The sequence below is a fragment of the Camelina sativa genome, chromosome 9 (genome assembly GCF_030686135.1).
Source record: "Camelina sativa cultivar CO46 ecotype springtype chromosome 9, ASM3068613v1".
Classification (NCBI taxonomy): Eukaryota; Viridiplantae; Streptophyta; class Magnoliopsida; order Brassicales; family Brassicaceae; genus Camelina; species Camelina sativa.
In genome coordinates this window covers 1,416,070-1,442,431 of record NC_141888.1, presented here as the reverse complement: position 1 = coordinate 1,442,431, position 26,362 = coordinate 1,416,070, and the positions used below count along the sequence as shown (strand labels likewise).

The following is a 26,362-nucleotide window of genomic DNA, read 5'->3' as shown; positions in this document are numbered from 1 at the left end:
AGGATATATGGATCTCCGTTGAAAATCATCATATGAATCCAAATATATTGAAGTACTAGAATTTGTACCCGCGAACGCGCGGGATTTTAATTTTAAATATTTTTTATCAATAGAAATTCTTAAGCTCAAATATAATCTTTCCAACTTTTGAATATAAATTTATATAAATACTAAACTTACTTTACTCAGTGATATACAACATATATATTTTTGACAATTTGTTAGAAATACTCTTTTTGGTATATCCATTTTCAAAAATGTCCATTATTTTATACATTTTCATTTTTGCCCTTTTTTACACAATTACACCATGTTAAATTAAATTTTAGATTTTTTTTTTAGGTTTGGGTTCCCAATTTACATTTAGGGTATAGTTTTTAAGGGATAGGGTTTATAGTATTTGGGGTTTAGGATTTATAATTTTGTCATTTTATATATTGAAAAGGGGTATTTTTGAAAATAGATATCATGAAATGGTATTTTTGAAAAGTGACATAGAAAAAGAGGTATTTTTGAAAACCCCCCTATATTTTTGAAGATAATATTTCTTTGTTATATTTATTTGCGATTTTACATGGGATTTTAGTTAAAATTTATATCAGTAAGAATCATTAAATATGAATATAATTTGAAGATTAAAAGATAAATATCTATAAGTGCCGTACTTATTTTACTAATCTATATATAACATATATTGTCTACTGTCGCAATAATATTGTTGACAAACTTGTGACCTTTTATCTTTAAAAGAATTCATTCCATATTCATATCTCATGAAAACATAATTTTAAAAGTTCTAACATCAATGACGATCGTTGACCTAATTATAGAGACCATTTCAACATATCGATATCCTACATTAAATGCGAATATACAAAGTTTCAGAAACAATTTTAGTGTTATGTCGCTACAATGAGGTTGTCCAAATGCATCATCTGCCATAATAGAATTTCCGACTAAGTCAAGAATGCTTAAATGATGAAATGTTTAAACCCCATAATGAATATCTATTCACTAATCCAAGTTACATATTTTTCTAAAATCTCATATGTTATTTACAGATGTTAATTTTGTGATGCAACCCCAGCTTCCTCTTCTAAAAAAAACATAGTGTACTTTAAATATGTTGTTTTTGCCAATGTTTTGGGTTAAAAGCATTTGATAATATATATATGTTATATTTGTTATATATGTTTTGTATCATGTTATAAAATTGTAGCTCCAGTTGATAATATACGTTATGAGATATGCTACACAAATCACATGCCACTTTTTGTAACGCCTTACATATCATTTTTTCTATATTTCATGACCATTGATTTTGTTTTTTTAGATAGATTATCTTTTCAAAATTCTTTTTCATATGTTTCCCAAAAAAAAGTGTGCCTCTTACAATGTCTTTGTTTTAGATCAAAACTTTTAATTTAAGTTAAGTTAAGTAATTAATATTTTCTATCTTATAAGTAAAATTTAATAATAAATCTTTATGGTATATGTTTCTTAGAAACTAATGTTTCACTTCAATTTTATTTACATGTTTAGATTTTTTTTTTTTTTGTCAACCATTGGGCCACAACTGGCCAGCCTATTAGCCAAATTCCTACATTCGTAGGAACCGGGACTCGATCCCGGGTGTGATGGTGCCTTCTGCAAATGGACTTACCTCCTGCACATGTTTAGATTTTTATAAATACAATTACATAACTTATTTTTTTACTCCACCATGCATTAAATTCTTACTTACATTCTAAAACTCATTAACCCATTCTAAATTTTGGAATATAATCATTTTTGGTTATAATTTTAATAATAACATTATTACTAAAACAAATTTATAGTTTTATTTTTAATATTTTAAAATTTTCATTTATTTTACTTAATTCATTTTTAGATAATTATTAATTTTATTATTTACTAAAATATTATATTATTATTTAAACTATTTTAAATTTAATTAATTTTAGTTAATTCATTTTTTATTTATTTTTTTACTATTATTAATTATAAATAGTAAATATGCAATGAATGAATATTAAAAATAATATTTTTTATGCAAAAAAATGATTAGGTGGAAGCTGATGTGGAGAAAGGAGAAGTGAGCAAAGTTAACTTTATATATATAGATTACCTTATTATTTTCGCTGGGAACATTTTCGTCTCCTTTTTTTAGGTGCCTACAATTATTTACCGATGTTCCCAGCGAGTCCTCCGAAATTAGTTCCCTCTTCCAACAAGCAAAAAAGCTTAAAGGTGGGGTCTAGTTATTACACATGTCATCATGCCATGCCAAAAATAATTCATGCTATGCAAAAAACATATCATCCTGTGTAGTTATTATACATTACACATGTTATTATAAATGTCATCATGTCATGCCAAAAAAAATCCGGCACTGTTTGACTTTGAAGATTCCACTTTATTTAGTAGATGTAAAGCTGAAGTCTTTTTCTACACCAATAGTCAAGGCCCAAAAGTGGCCCAGAAAAGACATCAAGTACAAATAAAAGTTTTTAAGCTTCCCTCAAACCCTAATATGTACCATTCTTCTTTTTGGATAGATAAACCCGCCGCCGCCGTTAACTTTTTCAGTTTTTTCAATCCGTCAACCCAATATGATTAGTAAATAAATTTGGCATTTTTTCTATGAATCACATCAATAAGTAATGATGTGAATTAATTTTAGTTAATTTTTTTTAATTTATTTTTATTATTAATAATAAATAATAAATATGCAATGAATGAATATTTAAAATAATATTTTTTACGCAAAAAAAAAATGATTAGGTGGAAGCTAATGTGGAGGAAGGAGAAGTGAGCAAAGTTAACTTTATATATGTAGATTACCCTATTATTTTCGCTGGGAACATTTTCGTCTTCTTTTTTTAGGTGCCTACAATTATTTACCGGTGTTCACAGCGAGTCCTCCGAAATCAGTTCCCTCTTCCACCAAACCAAAAAAGCTTAAAGGTGGGGTCTAGTTATTACATATGTCATCATGCCATGCCAAAAACAAATCGTGCCATGCCAAAAACATGTCATCCTGTTTAGTTATTACACATCACACATATTATACATGTCATCATGCCATGCCAAAAGCAAATCCGACACTGTTTGACTTTGAAGATTCCACTTTATTTAGTAGACGTAAAGCTGAAGCCTTTTTCTACACCAATAGTCAAGGCCCAAAAGTGGCCCAAAAAAGACACCAAATACAAATAAAAGTTTTTAAGCCTCTCTCAAACTCTAATATGTACCATTCTTCCTTTTGAGCCTCTCTCAAACCCGCCGTCGCCGTTAACTTTTTCAGTTTTTTTAATCCGTCAACCATATATAATTAGTAAATAAATTTGGCATTTTTTTCTATGAATCACATTAATAAGTAATGATGTGATTTAATTAATTTTAGTTAATTTTTTATTTATTTTTTACTATTATCAATTATAAATAATAAATATGCAATAAATGAATATTAAAAATAATATTTTTTATGAAAAAATGATTAGGTGGAAGCTGATGTGGAGGAAGGAGAAGTGAGCAAAGTTAACTTTATATATATAGATACCAATTGCTTTGAGCTCAGGTTCTTATTTTCCTTATGATACTCTATAAATTATATTAACATATGTATTATATTTAATTAAATATTTAATAAATAAAAGGGTTCTATCTACTAATATGCAATATAAGCCACAAAATCTTATTATATAAAGTTGGATTTTGAAAATTAGCTATTAACAAGATTTTGACATGTACAAGTTTATATCAATATAAGATTTTGACATGTATGAAAATTAATATCTAATAGGAGGGATTTGAGATTACAACAAAAACAAAATATTTTGTTTTAAACAATATTAATAATGTGAAAAGATAATTATCAAAAAATTAAAAGTTTTTTAAAAATAATTATAAGGAGATTATATCTATATATATTTCATAAAATTCGAAATTATAACATTATTTACTTATTTTTTGATCTTAAGTTATTAATTCAACAAAAAAAAAATAGAAATGAGATTAAGGAAAATATAAAGTTAATTATTAATTCTAAATTTTGTAAATACTCATTTCTATATAAACATAGATTGTCTCATACTTTTTATCTAACAAAATAATTTATTCAAAAATATTGCTTTCAACTTTGTTCTATTGGTAAAACTTTTTTAATGGAAAGGTAATTTTTTCATATTTTCAAAATCAAAATTTTCTCTACTTTCTCCTTTTTCAGTTTGTAATAGGTAAGATTAATATATTGACCCAAAAAAAAGATTAATATATGCGTTTTTTTTTTCGAATACTGTATTTTAAAATTTAATGTAGTATTTTTAGATTGTTTTATTTAATTTATCTTTTCACCTTTGAATTATTTGGAATTCATATATTATCATGTTTATAATTTTCTATTATTTCTTTATTTTGTCAAGTTAATTTTCTTCTATTTCTTCAACCTTGATTGGTTGGTCATAGACCTTTTTTGTGCAACCATAACTGTTACCATTCATTCAATCTCCAAGGGAGATAAAGAGTAGAAGCTCATCAACCTAATGGTTAGATAAAATAGGCTAATCAAACACAAGCTTACAACAAACATAAATAGATAGATTGGAAAAACATAAATTGTTGTTGATAGATCCATAAGAATTCGGAGACTTTGACACCCTGGTTTGTGGATAGGTTTAAAAGAATTGATTTGGCCACCTATGTCATCAAAGTGCACTTATCTTTTCGATCAAGGGTCCTGAGAGAACTCCAGAGTTAAGCGTGCTTGAGCTGTAGTAGTTTTAGGAACCTTTCAGGAATTGATTGTCGGAACTGTGCAACTGAGGAAAAAATATAGGAAAAGATCATATGGTGATTTATAGGGGTAAGTATTTAAAGCCTCCTGAACGTAACAAACTGGCCGTCGGATATGGATGGGCCAGAAGTAGACGTAGGGTCCACTGAGGAAGGTGGGCCTATGGACTGGGAGTGGACATGGGGCTCACTAAGAAAGGTGGCAGTCAGAGCGTTCCAGAGACAAATGCTACATCATGGAGTGTCAAAGACACTTCCACGAATACATTGAAAAATTTAACATTAGTTACTATCAAAAGATTTTATGACCTTAGAAAAGGGTATTTGGTTTCATTGGTTGTCGGAGCAAGCTATTTTGAGATAGCTAAAAGACGTGAACATGTTCTCTCTATACATGATGAGGGCAGAGCCAAGATTCTCTATATGGTGGAGGAGGTTGGACGCAAGGTTATCTTCCCAAGAGAGGAAGGTGGAGGAGGTTAGACGCAAATTTATTTCTCCAAGGAAGGAAGGTGGAGCCAAGGTTCTTTCTATGGTGGAGGAGGTTGGTCCCAAGGTTATCTCCATAAGGGAGGAGGGCGAAGCCGAGGTTCTCTCCATGATTGGTTATACACTATTGTGATGTTACATCATTAATTAGTATACTATGTTATATATTTTTTTATTCAAAATGTTTTTTGAGTCAATCATTTTAGTAATTAAAAAAACTATGCAAAAGTGAAAGTAAAAAAGACATATAATACTTGGCTTAATACTTACATTTTCTATGTGGTGGTAAAAAATATATTTATAACATACAGTATATTTAGGTGTAAAAAAATGTTCTCTCTACGCATGAGGAGGGCAGAGCCGAGATTCTCTCTATGGTGGAGGAGGTTGGACGCAAAGTTATCTTCCCAAGGGAGGAAGGTGGAGGAGGTTGGACGCAAACTTATTTCCCCAAGAGAGGAAGGTGGAGCCAATGTTCTCTCCATGGTGGAGGAGGTTGGACCCAAGATTCTCTCCATAAGGGAGGAGGGCGGAGCCGAGGTTCTCTCCATGGCTGGTCATACACTATTGTGATGTTACATCATTGATTAGTATACTATGTAATATATTTTTTTATTCGAAATGTTTTTTGAGTCAATAATTTTAGTAATTAAAAAAACTATGCAAAAGTAAAAATAAAAAGACATATAATACTTGACTTAATACAGACATTTTCTAGGTGGTGGTAAAAAATATATTTATAACATACAATATATTTAGGTGTAAAAAATACGCTTTTAATGGTAACATACATAAAAGAATTGTAAATGAATATAAATCAGTATATTATAACAAAAATAAAACTTATAAATAACGTTATTTATAAAACTTTAAACCAACATATCGGACGGGTCTTTATCTAGTTATGTAAGAGGATCAGTAGGGATGATCTAGTCAACATATTAAAATATCAATAAGGAAAAATCAATTCCTTTATATTTAATTTGCTTCACCTTGTTAATATGCAAACATAATTATTTCTTTGATTTTGACAATAGCTGTATAGCTTAAATAACAATCTGTTAATATTTGTAAATCTAATATATTGAATATATAGTTATTTAGTTATTATATAGTATATAGTTTGGATATTTAATTGCGATATGATATTGAATAATATAAAGGCGTTGGATGCTTCTGTTTGGACTATGCTTCGTATTGGAATATACCCGATACGATTGGCTTATTATTGTCTTCAAATATGCTCATATGTATATTCGCATGTGCAACGTGGGATGTGTAATTTAGTTTATGAATTAAATTTAGTAGTATTCAACATGGTACCTATGCATTTATATACTTTTTAATTAAGATAATTGCCTGTCCCCCGAATAAAAAATTATTCAAGTGGGTGTTTTAAGTCAATCGAGCCGGTCTTGCCCGGTCCGGCCTGAAACCCGTAAAGCCCGCATATGTTTGAGCTCGGTCTGGTCCGTCCTGAAATATTTCCGAACCTATATTTCAAAATCTGAGCCCGGTCCTAACAGGACTACAAGCTTTTCGGGTTTTTCCGGGCTTATGTTAGAGATAAAAAAATTCAAAATTATAAGCCTTAAAAAGCAGTGTTTAAAGGTGCACTATAAAACAAATCAATCAAAATTTTAATAACTCATCTATATTTACTACAACCAACTTAATTTACAAAAAAAATTTTAAAACTAAATAAAATTTTAATACTTTAACCAAATAAAACAATATATAATTCATATAAAATATCATAGATAAAAAATTTAAAAGTATTAAAGGTTATTAAGTAAATATGAAAACAATGATTAGAGTTTAAAACTTTATTTACAATAAATCATTAATCAAATATTGCAATCAAACAAAAATGTTAACATAAACATAAAAGTACAAATATATTTGTTAAAAGGTTTTTTAGGCTGGCCCGAACCCGGTCGGACTAAGCTCGAAAAACTCTATAGCCCAAACGGGCAGAGCCCAGAAGACCCGATTTTATCAGGACATATATATTTAAGTCCAAGCCCAATGTTTTCCAGGGCCGGGCCGAGCCGGGCCAGCCCGCAAGCTTTGGCCTAATTGACATGCCTAATTTTCCTTTATATATGTAGGCAGAAAATATGTACATTTAAAAAAAAATTGAATTCAGACCGGACATCATGTATGGTACCACTTGAGCGGGAGATCTCTTGTGTCTCGCTTGTGGCAGAGCGGGTGACGATTAATCACGATTGATCTCCTGATTGACCCTCATGATATTATGTGTAGATTATATGTCATAGACTAAAAGGAAGCATGTTATAGTAAATTTTATTTTTGAGCCATATAGAAATAGTTTCTAGTTTCGTCACTGTATGAGAACATGGATTTCATATTTCAGTGTCAAGTATCAACCGAAGCACGACGGATCAGACCAAGAGGCAGAGACACTCCTTTAGATTTTATAGTATTGGGAAAGTTAGAAAGGGGAAAAAATTTCAGGTAGTTATAGGAACTACACTAGAAATATGAAAGTTATGATTCTAGTGAAACTAGCAAAACATGGATTGAAGCTCAAATCATTTTGTAACATCCCGTAGAAGAGTAGGTCTTTTGAAAACACAGCATATATTGTTTTTTTGAAGTTTAGTGAAGATTTTGCTCTCATTAAATCGTAATGTATATGGTCAGAATGGTGTCTATTTTTCTTCTTAACTGAGAAGTGTGATGATGCGATCCCAAGTTTCTACCATTTTGTATTTATGAAATTCAACCGCATTTCATTCTTTAACCATTTTGTCTAATCCGTTCTCTCCGTTCAGATTACGAACAACACCCCATAAATTCATAGTGGACTTTAGTAAGTTAATAAAATAACAAACTTACATTAATTCTTTTTATTATATAAAAGACAGACTCTAAAACCAAACCCAAACCTAAAAAGCTCACAAAAGATATACTGTATCATATATTGATTATGAAGACAACAACAAAGATACCAAAATTATCACCTAATTAAGTTATTATCATATAATAAGATATTATCAACCTCTTCCAAATGGATGATTTTGCTCGGGAAACTTCGCTTCACCATCCAAAGACACTCCGCCACGACTACTACCACCACCACCGCCGCCGCGATTCACATTTCTCACCATTCCTCCAACTCCAAGAAAATCTAACGTTAACTTATCCGAGCCGCTCATATTTCCATTGTTTCCAAAATGGACGTCGAAGATATTGCCACCGGATCCACCGCTGCCGCCATTAACGGCCGCCAATGAGTTCATAAGACCTTGAAGGTTTCCGTTATCATTCTCCAGAATTTGTCCTCCACCAAAGTGGTTACCGATTACACTTGATGGATTAGACGAAGATGCTAAGCCTCTGAACAAAGCAGAATCGTTGCTTGTGACTGAACCCATTTGTGTGGCTTTCTGAAGAAGTGCCGTGGCTGACACGTTAGAACCCGCGTTCAAATTTTCTTCACGGTGTTGAACAAGAACGTCGGTGCTATAGAGAGAAGGAAGACTAGTCTCCGAGTTCTTGGTGTTTTCTTGAAAGAATCCGAGGTTGAAGAAGCTGTTGTTGGTACTGCTACTCTTGAGGTTGATGTTGTCGACCGGATCAAACTGTATCAGACCGTGCTGGTTCATGAAACTCTGATCATTGTTGTTTGGTGTCGTAGTTAACATTCCTTGGCTCGACGAGCATTGGAGTAGGAAGTTAGGGTTTGATGATTGCGGAACAAAGTCTCTCCTATTTTCAGAAGATGCAATGTTCAGATTGTAACCTGCGAGAGGGGAAAATCCAGAACTTGGATGACCACTCATATGATGGTGCGAGAGAGCGCTGGCACCACCAAGTCTCCCATAAATTCCACCAGAGCCAGCACCGCTACTAGCAGCTGCCATTGACGTAAAGCTCACGGCAGGATTTCTTGCAGTCTCTTGTATCAATGCATCGCAGAAAGCCCTATGCGTGATGTAACTATCACGTCTACAAGAAAGAAAGAAAATGTAAATAAGACAACGGTTGATATTTAAGTTATTATATAATTCATATACTTTATGAAAAAGAAAAACTATAATTCCGTGAGTCATAATTAATAAATGCTATAGTTATTGTGGCTACCATATATAGGAGAGAATGATAGAAGAATATAGAGGTCGAGTCAATTGCTAATTTAGTGAAAGACCTTCTTCATTTAATGCAAAACCCAGGAATGTTAATACAAGTCAGTCACATTCTGCAACAACGTATGTTACTCAAACCATGAAAATAAAGAAAGAAACCCTAGAAGAGCAATTAAGTCATGTCACCAGAACACTGTAATAAATTTAAGTAACGCACTCTTACCAAATTTTTTTGTGTGTATCTATATGATGTATGCATGCATATGTATGTCTAGAGAGAGAAAGAGATAAGAAAGGGTCCACAAATTGGAGAGGAGTTTCGTAAAAAGGGGAACCTGCAAAGTGAAGAAGAAGAAAACAAAAGTGGAAAATAGAAAAACAAAATCCAACTCATACATGTGACCAAATTTAGCATCTTTTAAAATTTTCTTACTTTCTATTCACTGTCTTTCTCTATTCACTACTCATCAACAACCAAACAAATACATTGATAGATCCTATGTACATAGTGATCACTATATACATTTTTATAGGCGGTGTACTCGAGGTTTAAATATCGTGGCCAAAAATACAAACTTTCAGTCACAGATGATTATATATATTTGGTATTTTTCATGTAAATTAGTAAATAAGCTAAGTTTTACATGCAGTGTTGAATTCAGCTTTTACTTAAAATAGTTTTTCAATATAATACAAAATAAAGATGGTCCATTTTTATACTTTACCAAGATAAGAGGGTACGTATATCTAGATACCACACATACTGACACATTTATTATACGTTTCATCACTTAAACCAAATACGAACAAATTAATTTAATGAAATGGATAGAGATTAGTTACCTAGAGAAGATGGTACCACAATCACATCGATACTCTTTAGTACCACAAGTCTTAGAGTGAGCCTTCCAATCCGATTGAACAGCGTAACGCTTAGAACATTTCTCGCATTTCCACTTCTTTTCGCCATGTTTACGGTAATAATGCTTCTTGATTCCGGTGAGGTCTCCGAGAGCACGTGACGGGTCATGGTGAACGCACGTGGGCTCCGGACAAAGATATACTTTCCTCTTCACTTCTTTGGTTGACTTCTGTTTCAGCTTCCATGGGAGATTGTGTCCTCTTCGGTGAAGCTGTAGATTTTGTTCTCTTTGAAACCCTTTGTTGCATACATCGCATATGAATCTGTTTGTAGCCATTAGTGTCTTCGGAGATAATGCTACCACTTCCGCATCAGGATCTGTTTCAATTATTAAAACTTAATTGAATAAAATTTATTCACCAATCAGACGACCCAAAATGTTATCGGTGATGCCTAAATCGAAAAAATGATTATATACACGATTACAATTACATGTACATATAGAAAGAAAGAAAAAAATCACATATATACGTATACATATGATCTAATGGTCTGTGGATGTAAATAAAATTTTGATACTATATTTACAAAGAAAAATAACATTAGATTAGGGTTCTTGTTTTGTTTTGTTTTGTTATGTTTTATCTTAAAGCTTATAGTGTGATTCTTATATATTAGGGATAAATATATATAAAGAATTATATGTAAGAGGAGGTACTTGCTTGGGTTTCCGGGTTGGTTTCTTCGTTTCTTGGGTGGTGGAGCTGAGGAGTTAGGTTGTTGAATCATTGACGACATAAAAGTATCTTTCCGGTTGAAGTCGTTATCTCCGGCGCCTGAGCTGGTGATGAAGAACGGCTGAGCAGAGGATGATGATGAAGGAATAACGCTAGTGTTATATGATGATGACGACATCTTTAGATCTTCTTCTTTGCGTGGAAAAGAATAATCTACAAATAATCCATAAGACAAAAAGAGTTATTAATTAAAAAAAACAGATAGTGAAAGATATCAAATTATAATTTCAGAAGAAAACGAAGGGAGGAATTATAAGAACAGGAAGAATCCATAGAGATTGACGACATGAAGAAATTTTTTTATAAAAACAATTCACTAGAAGACATATATAAACAAAGAAAAACAAATTAAGAGTTTATACTTTTGTTTTTAGTTTGTAAAGAAGAAGAGTTTGGTTTAACTTTTTTTGTGTGTACCTGAGATCAAGAGAAAGAAACCAAGAAGAAGAAAAAAAAGTAGTAGTCAAATTAAAAAGCTATAAATCGAAGCTAGAGAAAAGAACCAAGAAGAAGATGATGCATGATGATGATATAGAAGATGATGAAGAAGAAGACACTATTCCTATATACATATGTAGTATAATACAAACACAAACCTCAAAGCCCTATCTCTCTCTCTCTCTCGCTCTTTCTCTCTCTGCTGTTTTGTGTTCTTCTTCCTTTTTTAAATAAGCCATATATGATCTTGAAAAGTATGTCTATAAGGTCCCCTCTTTCTCTCTGTGTCTGTCATTTTGTTTTATCTTTTATATAATTAAAAAGCTACTTTTCTTATAAAATTAAAAATTTTACACAACAATTAAGAAAGATGGTTACGGTTTGGGTGTCACTGTTAAAACGGTGAAATGTGTCCACATGCGGGGGTGTGCTGTGGGTACCACCTTTTTTCTCATTCGTATCTTTCTGGTGAGCTTTAAGACAAAACCCTCGTTTTCTCTTCATTTAACTTTGATTAGGTTTTGTTGTACTAACTTTTTTATTTATTTATCTAATAAAATCGTTAATTATATAATAGTATACATGATACATCTATCATATAGACCTTTTTAAAAATTTGTTAGATTCTTGTATGAAAAACATTTGAATTTGTATAATTTTGGTTCAATATCCTTCAATTGTTTAACCTTAGAAAAATCCAATGCAAAACATTTGAACCAAACCTTAAAATAAGTTGCTAGCTGCTTGCCAGATACTAACTAAAGAGATTCAAACCAATAATTCCAATATCTCTTTAAGAGCTTTTCAACTGATTATGAAATATAAATTGTATAAATTATTTATTGATGTATATATATATATATATATATATATATTAACTTCTGTTTAGAATAATTACAGACCATAACATATTATTAAGTATCAGGCGACTTCGTCTCCGGTGGCCGGTGCTTAACATTGTTTTTTTTTGTGTTTACTTTAAACGAATAGGTGCTTATAATTAGATCGCACCAACTGCAATGGGTCTTTGGACAGGGCCATTCAACAAAGCTGAAGTAGCTAAGCATCCCCCTGATCTGATTTTGGGTTGTAATATGTTTTTCAAATTGTAATGTGCAATTGCACACACACGCACAAAAGAGCCAATATATATGAGGAATCTCTTTAGAATTCTTTTCATTTTGTTGCAAGTGAACAAATTAAAGATATTATAACACCAAACAGACTAAGATCCACTTGTTTTCTGGGCCAGCCCACTAGAAAATTAAACCTACAAGAAATCGAGCTAGATGAACCAAATAATGAAATAAATTTAGAATCGTCACACCAAGATCAAGAGACTCAATAACAACTCTGTTTCTGCCATTCCGAGAATTGGTACACATCGTTATCGGATTAGTCCAACAAGTGACAAGCGAAGTCTCTTTTAGACTTTTGCAATAGAATGAAGAGATAAACTTGGAAAGTAAGGAATAGCTAAGCCCTTGTAACAAGACAAATATAAATGATAACCTGTAGAGTGAGGATTAAGATCGAGAGCAACGAGGTTATCTTCACCGCGAAGTGAGAGGATGACCTTATTGGTGTCCCTACAAATGGCCAGAGGTGTGAGAAGTTCCCCAAAATTAATACCAAACAAAGTGTAAGTGGAAGGCAAGTGAACGGAGAATATCTTCTCCCATGTGTTATCTTTAACCCTCCACCAAAAGTCTTGTTTCTCATCAACCGTCCACCAAAACTCTTGCTTCTCATCATACTTACCACTCTTCAACTCAGAGATGCAGAGACGACCATGGAGATTGCATAAACCAATATAGTCACCACGAGCGTTATCGGTAATAAAACGTGGGGTTGGGATAACTTGAAACATCTCTGTGTGAATATCAAAAACTATGAGTTTAGTATTTTCTGTTGGATCTCCATCTTCATCTCCCGTGAACCAGTAGACTGATCCGTTTGCAAACACTGGCCTCTGATCATTGGACAGATTATGATTCATGATATTATGATGATCAAGACTAATAGTATCCACGAACCTCCATTTTTTTACTTCTAAATCCAAAACCTCACACGTAGTAGTAAAAAACGGGAAAGTATTATATAGCCATACTAGTTTATATCTTCCCGTAAAGTTGTCTTTCCCAAACCCAAACTGAGAAAATGACAGTCCTGGATATTTAACATGATGTGGATCCTGAACTGATGAATCCGGATCATGTTTATTCATACAAATCTGTTGAATCCTCGATAAGGGAAGTTCTATATACATTTTTGTGGCCGGATTCACCACTTTTACTGCTATGTTTCTCTCGTACAAGCAGACAAGGCCATCGCAGCTCTCGGAAATACGGAGTGTATAATCACATAATTCGAGTTTCAAAGCCTTTTCATCTACCACAGAAGCTGGCGTCGTCCCCAAGGCAACTGTTTTTAAAGAGAAATTAGCTTCCCGTGCCGCATAATCTTTAACATAATTAGAGACAATAAGAATCTTTGCTTTGCCCTAGTTCCATGTATCTTTCTCTGAAATTTTTGGACGTGATCAGAGATCTCCAGTGTTTTGACACAGCTTGGAATCTCATGAGCGATTTCACGGGAAGCCTTATCATGATATCTTCGACGATATCGTTAGGTATATGAATTTTCTCAAACTCTCTTCTTCTTCGTTTGATTCCTTTTTGTTTGGGCAAAATTAATCGATTCGTTTAAAGACTACGGAAAACAAGAAACAAATGTTGAATAGTTGTTTTTATTGATCAAAGTCTCGAGCTCAAGTACAAGAATTCAAGGCACAGCGAATCAATCTATAAACCCTAGATGCGTTCTAGAGTTGAGTCGTGTGTCTTGTGTTTTAGGTCTCTTGCTTTTCTCTCGATGATGTCTCTCGTAGAGGCCGCTCTCCTTATATAGAGATTTCTTTACCCTAATCCCTTAGGACTTGTCTTGGGGTTGCCGACTCTATGCATGATAGGGTTGGTCGCGGGACTTTTGGCCCATTAGTAAAGTCGGTCGCTAGACTCTTGGTCCTTTAACAGATCTAGTCGCGTGACTTTCGGTCCATCGACGAAGTCAGTCGCGAGATTCTTGGTCTCGTGACAGAGTCAGTCATGAGATTCTTGGTCTCGTGACATAGTCAGTCACGAGATTCTTGGTCTCTTGACAGAGTGAGTCACGAGATTCTCGGTCCATCGACGAAGTTAGTCGCGAGATTCTTGGTCTCGTGACAGAGTTAGTCACGAGATTCTTGGTCTCTTGACAGAGTGAGCCACGAGATTCTCGGTTCATCGACGAAGTTAGTCGCGAGATTCTTGGTCTCGTGACAGAGTCAGTCACGAGATTTTTGGTCTCTTCACAGAGTAAGTCGCGAGATTCTTGGTCTATTGACAGAGTGAGTCACGAGATTCTCGGTTCCTTGAACTAATCAAGAAGATTTTCCTTTTATAAGATAAACTCTTATTTATGCTGACTTTATCCAGCAAAATATGCATTGACTAAATAAATTATACTAGGATTTACCCGTAGTACACCACGGGTCCAAATCTTTTGTTTTTTTTGTTTGTTTTATAAATCAATAACCCGTGCATTCTAAATAAATTAATTCAAATATTTATAACAAATAGATCAAAATTTAAGTTATATTTATGTGTTAGTTTTGTTTAGTGTAAGATTATATAATTGTATTTGGCTGTTAATTATAGGATTTAACCCACAGTTTACCGTAAAATAATTTATTCTCTACATTATCATAAATTACTCAATTTAATATATCTAATATTCTAATATTGATAATGTTAGCAAAATAATGAAATGATAAATTATCTGTATAACACCAAATTAATGATAATTAAATTTATATTCATATTGATCTAAATTATTCGCACAATATAATTTCATTGCGTGTTATTTTAACTTTTAATTGTAAATATTCATTATATATTAAAATAACTCAAATGTAAAATAATATATATATATATATGTAAATACTTGTTTGGTTACAAATCCTAAAACAATTTTTAAATTATATATCCGTTAAAAATTCAAATCACATCATAGGGTGAAAAAAATCTAAAATTTAATTAACTTTATGTATTAAATTGTAATTTAAATAATTAAATATAAGATTAAATAAAAGTGAAAGGAAAATTCTATTTTAATATAACATATTGCTTTAAATTAGGTAGATAGATTTTAGGTAATTAATATTATCAAATAAAGAAATGATTGTGTTTGGTTGTAAGGATTATAGAGAATTTAATTGAGACTTGTTTGGATACAAAGATAAGAGAGGATACACAAAAATGTACTTAAAAAATGTTAAGATAGATTTATTTATTTATGATGATAAAATTATGTCCAACACTTTTCTTGCGGAAGAAGCAACTTGATTGATCGTAGGGGGTTTTTGAGTCTCCTCCATCGATTTCATGTTTGATTCTTCTTACTTTCGTGAATTGAATTGAATGGCCGCCGAATTCATAAACAATATATGTCTTGCGTTCTCCTTCTAAACCACTTCCTTATTTCAGCAATTAGGTCAACATATAATTCTGTTTAAATCTATTTGTTTTCGTAACTTATTTTGTTTTTTTTTTTTTTTTTAAATTTTGATATAATTTTTAAATACGATATGATATGCATATTGATGTATTTTGATTGGTTAATTAGAAAAGGTGAATAAGGAATCCAATAATTTTTCACATAATAATAACCTTACACTTTCTTTGTATTTAGTTTTGTTTTAGTCTCTTTTTCAATAGAATGAAGAGATAAACTTGGAGAATAAGGAATAGCTAAGCCCTTGTAACAAGACAAATATAATTGATATCCTGTAGATTGAGGATCAAGATCGAGAGCAACGAGGTTATCATTACCGCTAACTGCGAGGATGACCTTGTTTGTGTCCCTACAAATGGCCAAAGGTGTGACAAGGTACACATAGTTAGAACCAAACAAAGTGTAAGTGGAAGGCAAGTGAACCGAGAAGATCTTCTCCCATGTGTTATCTTTAACCCTCCACCAAAAGTCTTGCTTATTACGCTTCCATGTGTAAAAGTCTTGCTTCTCCCACTCAACCTCAGAGATGCAGAGACGACCATGGAGATTGCATAAACCAATGTAGTCACTATAAACCTAAGCTTTAAAGAAGATTGTGTTTATATAAAAGACTCTCTCTTTTATTGCTTTAGAAAACTTACTCAAAAACTAAAGCTCTTACAATCTCTCAAACTCATAAGTTATGCAACACCCTGCATCTCCTTATATATAAAAACTCTTAAGCTAATTTCCTTTTCTCAAATAGAAAACTAACTTATTAGACAACTCACAAATATGTATATTTAGCTTTTTCTCCTAAATATACTTTTCTTAAATCTTAAGCTAACTCAAGCTTACTCCAACATTCTCCCCCTTAAGCTTGAAGTCACTCTCCTTCAAGTCTTGAACACCAATGAGATCTCTCATCTCCTTGAACTTAATTCTTCCAAGCGCCTTTGTGAGTATATCCGCCTTTTGCTCCTTTCCGGGAACATGTACCACTTCAATTTGTTCATTCTCAACACATTCTCTTATAAAATGGTACCTTCTATGTATGTGTTTGCTCCTTCCGTGAAACACTGGATTCTTAGTGAGAGCTATGGCTGAGTTGTTATCCATGAGAAGCGTTACCGTCATACTAGGAGATCCTGTAACTTCACTAAGTAAGTCTTAAAGCCATATTGCTTGTTTTGCCGCTTCGGTGGCCGCCATGAATTCAGCTTCACAAGAAGACATTGCCACCGTATCTTGTTTTTGAGTACACCAAGTGATAGGACTATTGCCAAAATAGAACATATGACCCGTTGTACTCCTACCATCATCTTCATCCACATTGAGGCTGCTATCACTATAGCCAAGTAAACATGTCTTGCTCTCACGTGTATAAGTGAGACCAAGTGAAGAGGTACCTCGCAAATATCTAATGACTTGCTTCAAAGCTGCACCATGTGATTCTTTTGGTTCGTGCATATATCTGCTGAGTACCCCTACACAATACGAGAGATCAGGCCTCGTGTGAAGCAGGTAACGGAGACAACCAATGCTTCTTCTGTACGCCTTTTCATCAATGCTTCGCTCTTTAAGTGCCTTAGAGAGTTTTAGACCAGCATCCATTGGTATATAGACTGAATTGCATTCATCCATCCTGGCTTCTTTCAAGATTTTGGTCGCGTACCTTTCTTGACTCAAGATAATGCCTCCTTCGTGTTGTAAAACTTCAATACCCAGGTAGTACGACAGTTTTCCGAGATCACTCATCTCGAATTTAGATGCCATTCCTTTCTTGAACTCATGTATCATGTTTAAGCTGTCACCCGTAACAAGCAGATCATCCACATAGACCACCACAACAAGAAGATGCTTGTGTTCTCTATCTCTTTTCCGGTACAGCGAAGGTTCCTTAGAGCACTTAACAAAATCTAATTCAGTAAGAATTTGATTTAGTTTGTGGTTCCATGCTCTGGGCGCTTGTCTCAACCCATAAAGTGCCTTGTTCAGTTTATACACCTTTTCTTCATACCCTTTGGTCACATATCCCTCCGGTTGAGTAACATAAACAGCTTCTTTCAACTCGCCATGTAAGAAAGCAGTTTTGACATCTAGATGATGAATCTCCCAACCATTCGAAGCTGCTAGTGCAATGATGAAACGTATTGTTTCTATTCTAGCTACCGGAGCAAATACTTCATCAAAGTCTACACCATACTTCTGAACATAACCTTTTGCCACAAGTCTTGCTTTATACTTGTTGATGCTTCCGTCAGAGTTACGTTTGATTTTAAACACCCACTTCAAGCCAATTGGTTTAGCTCCAATAGGAAGATCAACTAGGCTCCATGTTTCATTTTTTACAATCGACTTGATTTCTTCCTCACACGCATCCCTCCATGCTTTCACTTCTTTCGCTTCATTGTAATCCCAAGGTTCATCATTCATAGACATCAAGAGACGCTCACCTTCAGTTTCTGCAAGTAGGACGTAATCAGCTAGATACTTTGGTTTTGTCTTTGATCTTAAGGATGTTCGCAGTTGAGGCTGTGACAGTGCAGGCTGTGACTGTTCGTGACGATTATCTTCCTCTGTTTCAGGCTCTGCTTCCTCTGTTTCGCTATCAACATCTTTATCAACATCTTTTTCTGCATCAGATTCTTCTTCATTACCAGCATTACTGTCGTTTCTCTCTCTCTCATCATTATCAGCTCTAACTCCATTGTTACCAAATTCCTCGAAGCTTATTGTAAACGTTCCACCATCTTCCTGTGTCTCCTTTTCTACATGGTTCCAAGTCCAGCTTTTGCTTTCATCAAATATTACGTCTCTGCTCACCACTACTCTCTTAGTGGTTAGATCTAACAGTCGATAGGCTTTTGAGCCTGGTTCAGTTCCAAGGTGCACCAGAACTCGTGATCGGTCATCAAGTTTTCTGAGATGTGGCGCCTCTGTTTTAGCATAACACACACACCCAAAGACTCGCAGATGATCAACACTAGGCTTTCTCCTTTAAAGACTTCGTATGGAGTTTTTGTGTCCAAAGTTTTTGTTGCAACTCTATTGATGAGATAAGTTGAATGTCTTACTGCTTCCCCCCAAAGATAATTTGGCATCCTCATGTGCTTTAGTATACTCCTAGTCATCTCCAAGAGAGTTCTATTGCGTCGTTCAACAACTCCGTTCTGTTGAGGCGTATAAGGCGCAGTTAAATGTCTTGTGATACCATAATTATCACAAAAGGCTTGAAATTCATGTGAAGTAAACTCTCCTCCCCTATCTGTTCGAAATGTTTTGATAGCAGCTCCTGTTTCTTGTTCTACCCGTGCTTTGAATGTCTTGAATTTCTCGAAAGCATCACTTTTGTCTCTCAGCAATAGTGACCACATATAGCGAGAGTGATCATCAATTAAGACAAAGATATATTTGTTTCTTGCAGCTGTGGAGGGGGCAATAGGACCGCATAAATCTCCATGTATAAGTTCAAGTAACCTTGATGCACGAAAGGATGTAGATTGAGGAAATGCTTGTCTTGTCTGTTTTCCAAGCAAACACGAGGCACACGTTTCCTTCTCGATTGATATTTTTGGTATACCAATGACTAACTCCTTCTCCACCATTTTCTTCATGGTTTCGACACCAACATGTCCTAACCTTTCATGCCATCGGGTTGAATCGCTAAGTGCCATCAATTGCAGACAGTTCGTAGTCTCACTTCCTTCCATGAGTACTTTATATAGACGATTCTTGGACCTTTTGGCCTTTACCAACAAGATACTGTTTCGATCGTGCAACGTTAGATAGTCCTCCTTCATTCTTACATCACAGCCCGACTCTGTAGCCTGCCCCAGACTTATAATATTACTCTTCAGCTCCGGTATATAATAGACATCAACCAAGACTTTCTTATCACCATCTTTAGTCACAAAGAGAACTGAACCTTTCCCTTTTATATCAATGCAAGAATCATCACCGAACCGTACCTTACCCGTGATTGTCTTGTCAAGCTTCGAAAAATAACTGAGATTCCCAGACATGTGATTACTTGCTCCATTATCGAGATACCAGACATTATTATCATGTTTCTCGAAGTCCTTTTGCTGCACGTTTTTCTCATTAAGGTATACTACTTCATGTAACATGAGTTTTTCAGCTTCTTTAGTGTCATCTCCTTCATTCTCTTGTGTTTCTTGAAGTTTAAGCAGCCGATCAGGACATTCGGATGCATAATGTCCAAGTTTATCACATCTGTAACAGATCACCTTCGATTTGTCTCTCTCTTGCCTATATCCTCCATTCGATTGATTCCAGGAACGTCCACGTCCTCTCCCTCGACCTGAGAAACGACCACCATAGCCTCTACCTCTTCCTCCAGATTCGTAATTCCCTTGATATGACTGCATGTCCATGTTGGCATACATCAGCTTTCCTTGATCACTTGGTTGTTCATCCCCTTCTTCATTACAAATTCGTTCTTCATAAGCCTTCAGTCTTCCCACAATGTCTTCAAAGCTTGTAGTATTAAGATCAAGGACTTGTTCAAGCGAAGCAATGATATGTATGTAACGTCGTCTTGGAAGACTCATAAGGAATTTTTTGACCAGTTTTGGTTCATCAATACTTTCTCCCAAGGCTGCAGATTTAGTCGACAATTCAGAAAGTTTACCACTGAAAGTATCAATGGTGTCTGTATCTTTCATCTTAAGTCGGTCAAAATCAGCTAGTAGAGTTTGTAAACGTGCCTCTTTAACTCTTTCAGCGCCAACATATCTTGCCTTGATCGCAGCCCACACAGTTTTAGAGGTATCAAGGTTTCCAACTTGGAGAATCAAAGCATCTGGTATGGATTGGAAGAGAAGAGCTCTCGCCATATTATCCTGCTCAGCATCTGTCGTTCCTGGTTCGATAGCCTCCCACACCTTATTGACCTTGAGCGTTATCGTCATACGCATGGTCCACACGGTGTAGTTTGCATCGTTAAGCATCGGACACTTTATAGACGACGGACCACTTTCCTTGGACTTTGACACAACAATATCACCCATATTGAAAAGACAACCGTAATAGATCTTAGGTTCAAGTTTATGCTCTGATACCAAATATAAACCTAAGCCTTAAAGAAGATTGTGTTTATATAAAAGACTCTCTCTTTTATTGCTTTAGAAAACTTACTCAAAAACTAAAGCTCTTACAATCTCTCAAACTCATAAGTTATGCAACACCCTGCATCTCCTTATATATAAAAACTCTTAAGCTAATTTCCTTTTCTCAAATAGAAAACTAACTTATTAGACAACTCACAAATATGTATATTTAGCTTTTTCTCCTAAATATACTTTTCTTAAATCTTAAGCTAACTCAAGCTTACTCCAACAGTCACCAGAGGCATCACGGGTAATAAAAGGTGGCATTGGGATGACTTGAAATATCTCTGTGTGTATATTAAAAACTATGATTTTGGTATTTCGCATTGGATCTCCATCTTCATCTGCCGTGAGCCAATAGAGTGATCCGTTTGCAAACACTGGCCCCTGATCATTGGACAGATTATTATTCATGATATTATGATGATCAAGACTATTAGTATCCACGAACCTCCATTTTTTAACTTCTAAATCCAAAACCTCACACGTAGTAGTAAAAAATGGGAAAGTATTATATAGCCATACTAATTTATATTTTCCCGTAACGTTATCTTTCCCAAACCCAAACTGAGAAAATGACAGTCCCGGATATTTAACATGATGTGGATCTTGAACTGATGAATCCGGATCATGTTTATTCATACAAATCTGTTGAATTCTCGATAAGGGAAGTTCTATATACATTTTTGTGGCCGGATTCACCACTTTTACTGCTATGTTTATATCGTACAAGCAGACAAGGCCATCGCAGCTCTGGGATATATAGAGTTTCCATGTACCTATCTCAAATTTCAAAGCCGTTTCATCTACCACAGAAGCTGGCGTCGTCCCCAAGGCAACTGTTTTTAAAGAGAAATTGGCTTCCCGTGCCGCATAATCTTTAACATAATCAGAGACAATAAGAAGTTTGCACTCTTTGCTTTGCCCTAGATCCATGTATCTTTCTCGGAAATCTTTGGACGTGATCAGAGATCTCCAGTGTTTTGACACAGCTTGGAATCTCATGAGCGATTTCACCGGAAGCCTTATCATGATATCTTCGACGATATCGTTAGGTATATGAATTTTCTCAAACTCTCTTCTTCTTCGTTTGATTCCTTTTCTTGCGGAAGAAGCAACTTGATTGATCGTAGGGAGTTTTTGAGTCTTCTCCATCGATTTCATGTTTGATTCTTCTTACTTTCGTGAATTGAATTGAATGGACGCCAAATTCATAAACAATACTATATATATGTCTTGCCTTCTCCTTCCAAAACAAAATTATTTCCTTATTTCAGCAATTAGGTCAACCAATTAACCGACAACACATTAACCTTGGTACCTTACACTTTCTTATGTTTTAATTTCGTTTACGTCATTAGATGGGCCTAAACGAGCCGAAAGGAAACTAAATCACTATGCTTTTTCGTAAGTTAATTTTTCTTAGTTGCATTAATTTCAAGAGACCTCTCTCATTGATAACTTGCAGCTGTTTATTTTTAAGCTCAAATCTCAATATGGTAAATCTCCAACTCGTGTCTCATCTTTTCATTGCCTTCTCTATAGTACCACACTCCTTATAACACTTGCGCTTCTTTACCCTCAAAACCAAGCTACAACTTCTGAATCTTGTTTTCACATAAACATATGTCAACCGCATGTATCAACTTTTCCATGCATGCTAGCATAAGGGCATACTTTTATCTTACCAAGCTTTCTTCTCCATTTCTATGTGTAGTTGGATTTTTGAAAAAGGGTTTGTGATTAACTCTCTCCCATGAAGCCCTGAGGTTATTTACAAGACTATACCAATATACCATGGGCATATAACTAGCTTAAACCTCATAATCGCACTGTCTACATGAGCATGACACAACTTGTGCAGATTTGAGATTCCATATTAATTAAAACCCATTGTGAACCGATTGTTATACCCACGATCTGTCATCTCGGGCAGTAGGCAAAAGGGCCTAAACCGGGTTTGTCTAATGGGCCAAGAGCGTATTACTGATCGGCCGATCAGGCCCGGAGAAAGGGAGAGAGCGCGGAAATGCTTCGAGCTGCTCAGCTCGCAGCTCGGGCCCGGTCAAAGATTCCCGCATTAAAGAGGATTAATTAGACCGCACAAATCGCATCCTATTAATTATGCATTAATTGGGTAATAAATTGGTCGGTATAAATATGTAAGGGGGGGTCACTTGTAAGGGATCAGACATTTTTCCAAAAAAGCAACAATAAAAACTCAAATTCTCAGACTCATTTTAATTCTGTTCGGAACTATTTTACGGTGATAAGCTCCTCCACATTCAAACTACTTCGGAAGGAGAACCTCAATCTCAGTTCTCACATTTGGCGCTAGAAGGAGGGTAGTTATCGCCTGACTCTCGCTAGTTCCGATTTGATACATCAGTACACTCCACACAACCACCATGGTAGCCAGCTCTCCCAATCAGGCATCCTTGGAGGCGATCTAGAAGCTTCTGCAGGACTTGTCCGAGAAGTCCGACCGTCAGCAAGCCGCCTCCACCGCCCTTACTGAACGTTTCGACAGCTTGGAGGGCCAGATCTCTGTTCGTTTGGAGTAAGTCACGACGTCCGTAGCTGACCTCTCAGCCTCCCACCGCGTGTACGCCGATCGGGTCAACCTCCTGTCCTCCGACCAAAACCCATGTCGGCGTGCTTTAGATTTCTCCGGTGTGACTCCACCTTCTACCTCGCAGGTGGCAGCAACAAATGTCACTCCGGGAGATTCGTTCCCACCTCAGACCAACTTGCAAGCAGTGCCACCACTGGCTGGCGATGGCCACATCCCAGTTCAGCCTAGCGCCGTCCGGTCTTCTGAGGTCCCAGTTCGTCTTCCTCTCCCTGTAGATGGAAGTATTTCGACTCCGGGGCATGTCATCAATCCCGAGATCTTCCGCATGCAGAGCGAAATCCGGGACATGCGGTCTGTGATGCATAGTGCAACCACTTCGGCTCCGGATATCTTTCGAGTGATCGAGGAGTCGAGACGAACTCCTTTCTCTGATCAAATAGCTCGAGTCCGCATCAAAGATATTGGCAAAATTAAGTTCTCGAGCTACGAAGGAAAAGGGGATCCGACCAATCATCTCAAGACCTTCTTGCTAACAGCTAGCCGGGTGGACCTCGAGCCCCACGAAGCAGACGCTGGGTACTGCAAGCTGTTCGCAAAAACGTTTAGTGGACCAGTACTGCTTTGGTTCGCATCTCTAGCAGCTGGCTCCATAACAAACTTTACCGAGCTGTCGACCTCATTCGTTAAGCAGTATTCCAGCCTAATCGAAACTGCGGTGACGGATGCTCAGCTTTGGAACCTAAGTCAAAAGACTGGAGAGTCTCTCCAGTCTTACATAACAAAGTTCAAGGAGATCCAGGTCAAGATCCCCGGACTCTCGGACTCCACGGCCCTGGCCGCGCTTAAAAACGGTCTCTGGCATGAATCTCGCTTCCGCGAAGAGCTGTCCGTGAATCGGTTCCCAACCATTCAGGACGCATTACACCGGGCTTCGAACTGGATAGTCGCGGAGGAAGACAAAATCGCCGCTGCACAAAAACAAAACGCCCCGCCTGCAGAAAAACCACGGTTCGAGTCGCCCGCCAAAAAGACTCCGCCTACGACACCGAAGTCTGGGCCGAGCACATTCGCAGTCGCTCAATCTCCCAAAAAGATTTTTCCAAAGAATTCACCGTCCAAACCGCCATTCTCACCGCGTTCCAAGAGTGGCGTACTCCCAAGTAACAAGTGGGTCCGAGACGAAGACACGTACTGCGAGCTCCATAAAACCAACAGTCATTCCACTCGTGACTGTAAGAAGCTGATGCACCTCCTCGCAGAAAAGTACGTGGCGGGAGAAATGCCAAACGTATCAATCGAGGAGTTAGAACAGAAACCAACTCCCGAGGTGGACGAAGATGTCCCACCTTCGAAAAAGCTGAAGCAGTCCGATGGTAATGAAGCCCCCAAGAAAAGAATCGATGTGATAATGGGGGGGATCGCGTCTCTTTCGGAATTCCATTACTGCAATCAAAGACCACCAGCGGAAGCTCGCTAGCCCACAGCCGAAGCGAGCTAAGGTAGTAGCAAGCGATCTACCTGAAATTTCTTTCTCCGAGAAGGAAACTGAAGGGCTGGACACTCCGCACGATGATGCACTCGTCATCTCGCTTGACGTGGCGAACCACGAAGTCTGCCGAATCCTAATTGACACTGGGAGTTTGGTAGACTTGATTTTCCTCGAAACGCTCGCTAGAATGGGTATCGGAAGAGAACACATTGTCGGACCGCCTTCACCATTGGTCTCGTTCACCAGCGAGACGTCAATGTCTTTGGGCACGATCACACTACCAGTGTCCACCCAAGGCGTGGTTAAAATGGTAGAGTTCACGGTCTTCGACCGACCTGCGGCCTATAATATTATTTTGGGAACTCCCTGGCTCTACCAGATGAAGGCGGTGGCGTCGACTTACCATCAGTGCATCAAATTTCCGACCCCGCAAGGAGTTCGGGAGGTTCTCGGAAGTCAAAGGACGGCAAGGAGCTGTTACCTCGCCAGTCACAAGCTCCTGATCCAATAGCAACCACAGCTCAAGGTCCCGAAGAACCCAGTTCGGAAGCAGTTAAAAGGTGACCTCACTGAGTCCATTTTCATCAATGACAAGTTTCCGGATCAGGAAATCAAGATCGGAGTGGGGTTGGATAGCGAGCTCCGCGCTAGTCTGATAACATTCCTCAAAGAAAGAACAGCCACCTTCGCATGGTCTGTAGATGAGATGCCCGGCATCAGTCGCGAAGTTATCTCCCACGAGCTGAATGTGGACCCCACTTTCAGGCCCGTGAAGCAGAAGCGAAGAAAGCTGGGTCCTGAGCGAGCTGAAGTCGTTAACAAAGAGGTTGAACGTTTGCTGAAGGCAGGACAGATACGCGAAGTGAAGTACCCTGAATGGCTCGCAAACACAGTGGTAGTCAAAAAGAAGAATGGAAAGTCACGAGTTTGCGTTGATTTCACCGACCTGAACAAGGTGTGCCCCAAAGATAGTTTTCCACTTCCGCATATTGACCGCCTAGTTGAGTCCACCTCGGGCCACAAGCTGATGTCTTTCATGGATGCTTTCTCTAGCTACAACCAAATCCTTATGAGCCCGGATGACCAGGAGAAGACCGCATTCATTATGGACCGCAGGATTTTCTGCTACAAAGTGATG

The 26,362-nt window shown here is 36.3% G+C and overlaps 1 protein-coding gene, 1 long non-coding RNA gene and 2 pseudogenes across 7 annotated transcripts; 1 reads left to right on the top strand and 3 right to left on the bottom strand.

Moving 5' to 3' along the window:
* The first annotated feature begins 2,123 nt into the window (after window positions 1-2,123).
* On the top strand, window positions 2,124-3,674 carry LOC147937575 (uncharacterized). The gene is made up of 3 exons (XR_015567221.1): window positions 2,124-2,250; window positions 2,785-2,967; window positions 3,504-3,674. It is a non-coding gene; the product is annotated as an uncharacterized LOC147937575 (long non-coding RNA).
* Window positions 3,675-8,106: 4,432 nt separating this feature from the next.
* On the bottom strand, window positions 8,107-11,851 carry LOC104773117 (protein indeterminate-domain 4, chloroplastic). 6 transcript variants are annotated; one of them, XM_087466773.1, is made up of 5 exons: window positions 11,654-11,774; window positions 11,420-11,474; window positions 10,983-11,210; window positions 10,242-10,638; window positions 8,107-9,261 (listed from the first exon to the last, which is right to left on the bottom strand). In XM_087466773.1, the coding sequence occupies exons 3-5, from the start codon at window positions 11,173-11,175 to the stop codon at window positions 8,307-8,309; spliced, it is 1,545 nt and encodes a 514-aa protein (XP_087322899.1). In that variant the 5' UTR covers window positions 11,176-11,210; window positions 11,420-11,474; window positions 11,654-11,774; the 3' UTR covers window positions 8,107-8,306. The 6 variants fall into 6 exon arrangements, with proteins under 6 accessions (XP_087322899.1, XP_087322901.1, XP_087322902.1 ...); XM_087466775.1 differs by lacking the exon at window positions 11,420-11,474 and adding an exon at window positions 9,622-9,733 and having other exon boundaries at window positions 11,654-11,727; XM_087466776.1 differs by lacking the exons at window positions 11,420-11,474; window positions 11,654-11,774 and adding exons at window positions 9,622-9,733; window positions 11,475-11,551.
* Window positions 11,852-12,921: 1,070 nt separating this feature from the next.
* On the bottom strand, window positions 12,922-14,461 carry LOC104773128 (putative F-box protein At2g02030 pseudogene; annotated as a pseudogene).
* A 1,709-nt stretch (window positions 14,462-16,170) lies between these two features.
* On the bottom strand, window positions 16,171-22,315 carry LOC104773127 (putative F-box protein At2g02030 pseudogene; annotated as a pseudogene).
* Window positions 22,316-26,362: the final 4,047 nt, after the last annotated feature.

What these genes read in the sequence shown, in the direction of transcription:
- LOC104773117 (XM_010497665.3), bottom strand. Translation starts at nt 11,175, where the DNA reads ATGTCGTCATCATCATATAACACTAGCGTTATTCCTTCATCATCATCC. An exon ending in AAACCAACCCGGAAACCCAA is followed by an intron (nt 10,639 to 10,982) that starts GCAAGTACCTCC and finishes TAATTGAAACAG; the next exon opens with ATCCTGATGCGGAAGTGGTA. An exon ending in TGTGGTACCATCTTCTCTAG is followed by an intron (nt 9,262 to 10,241) that starts GTAACTAATCTC and finishes TCTTTCTTGTAG; the next exon opens with ACGTGATAGTTACATCACGC.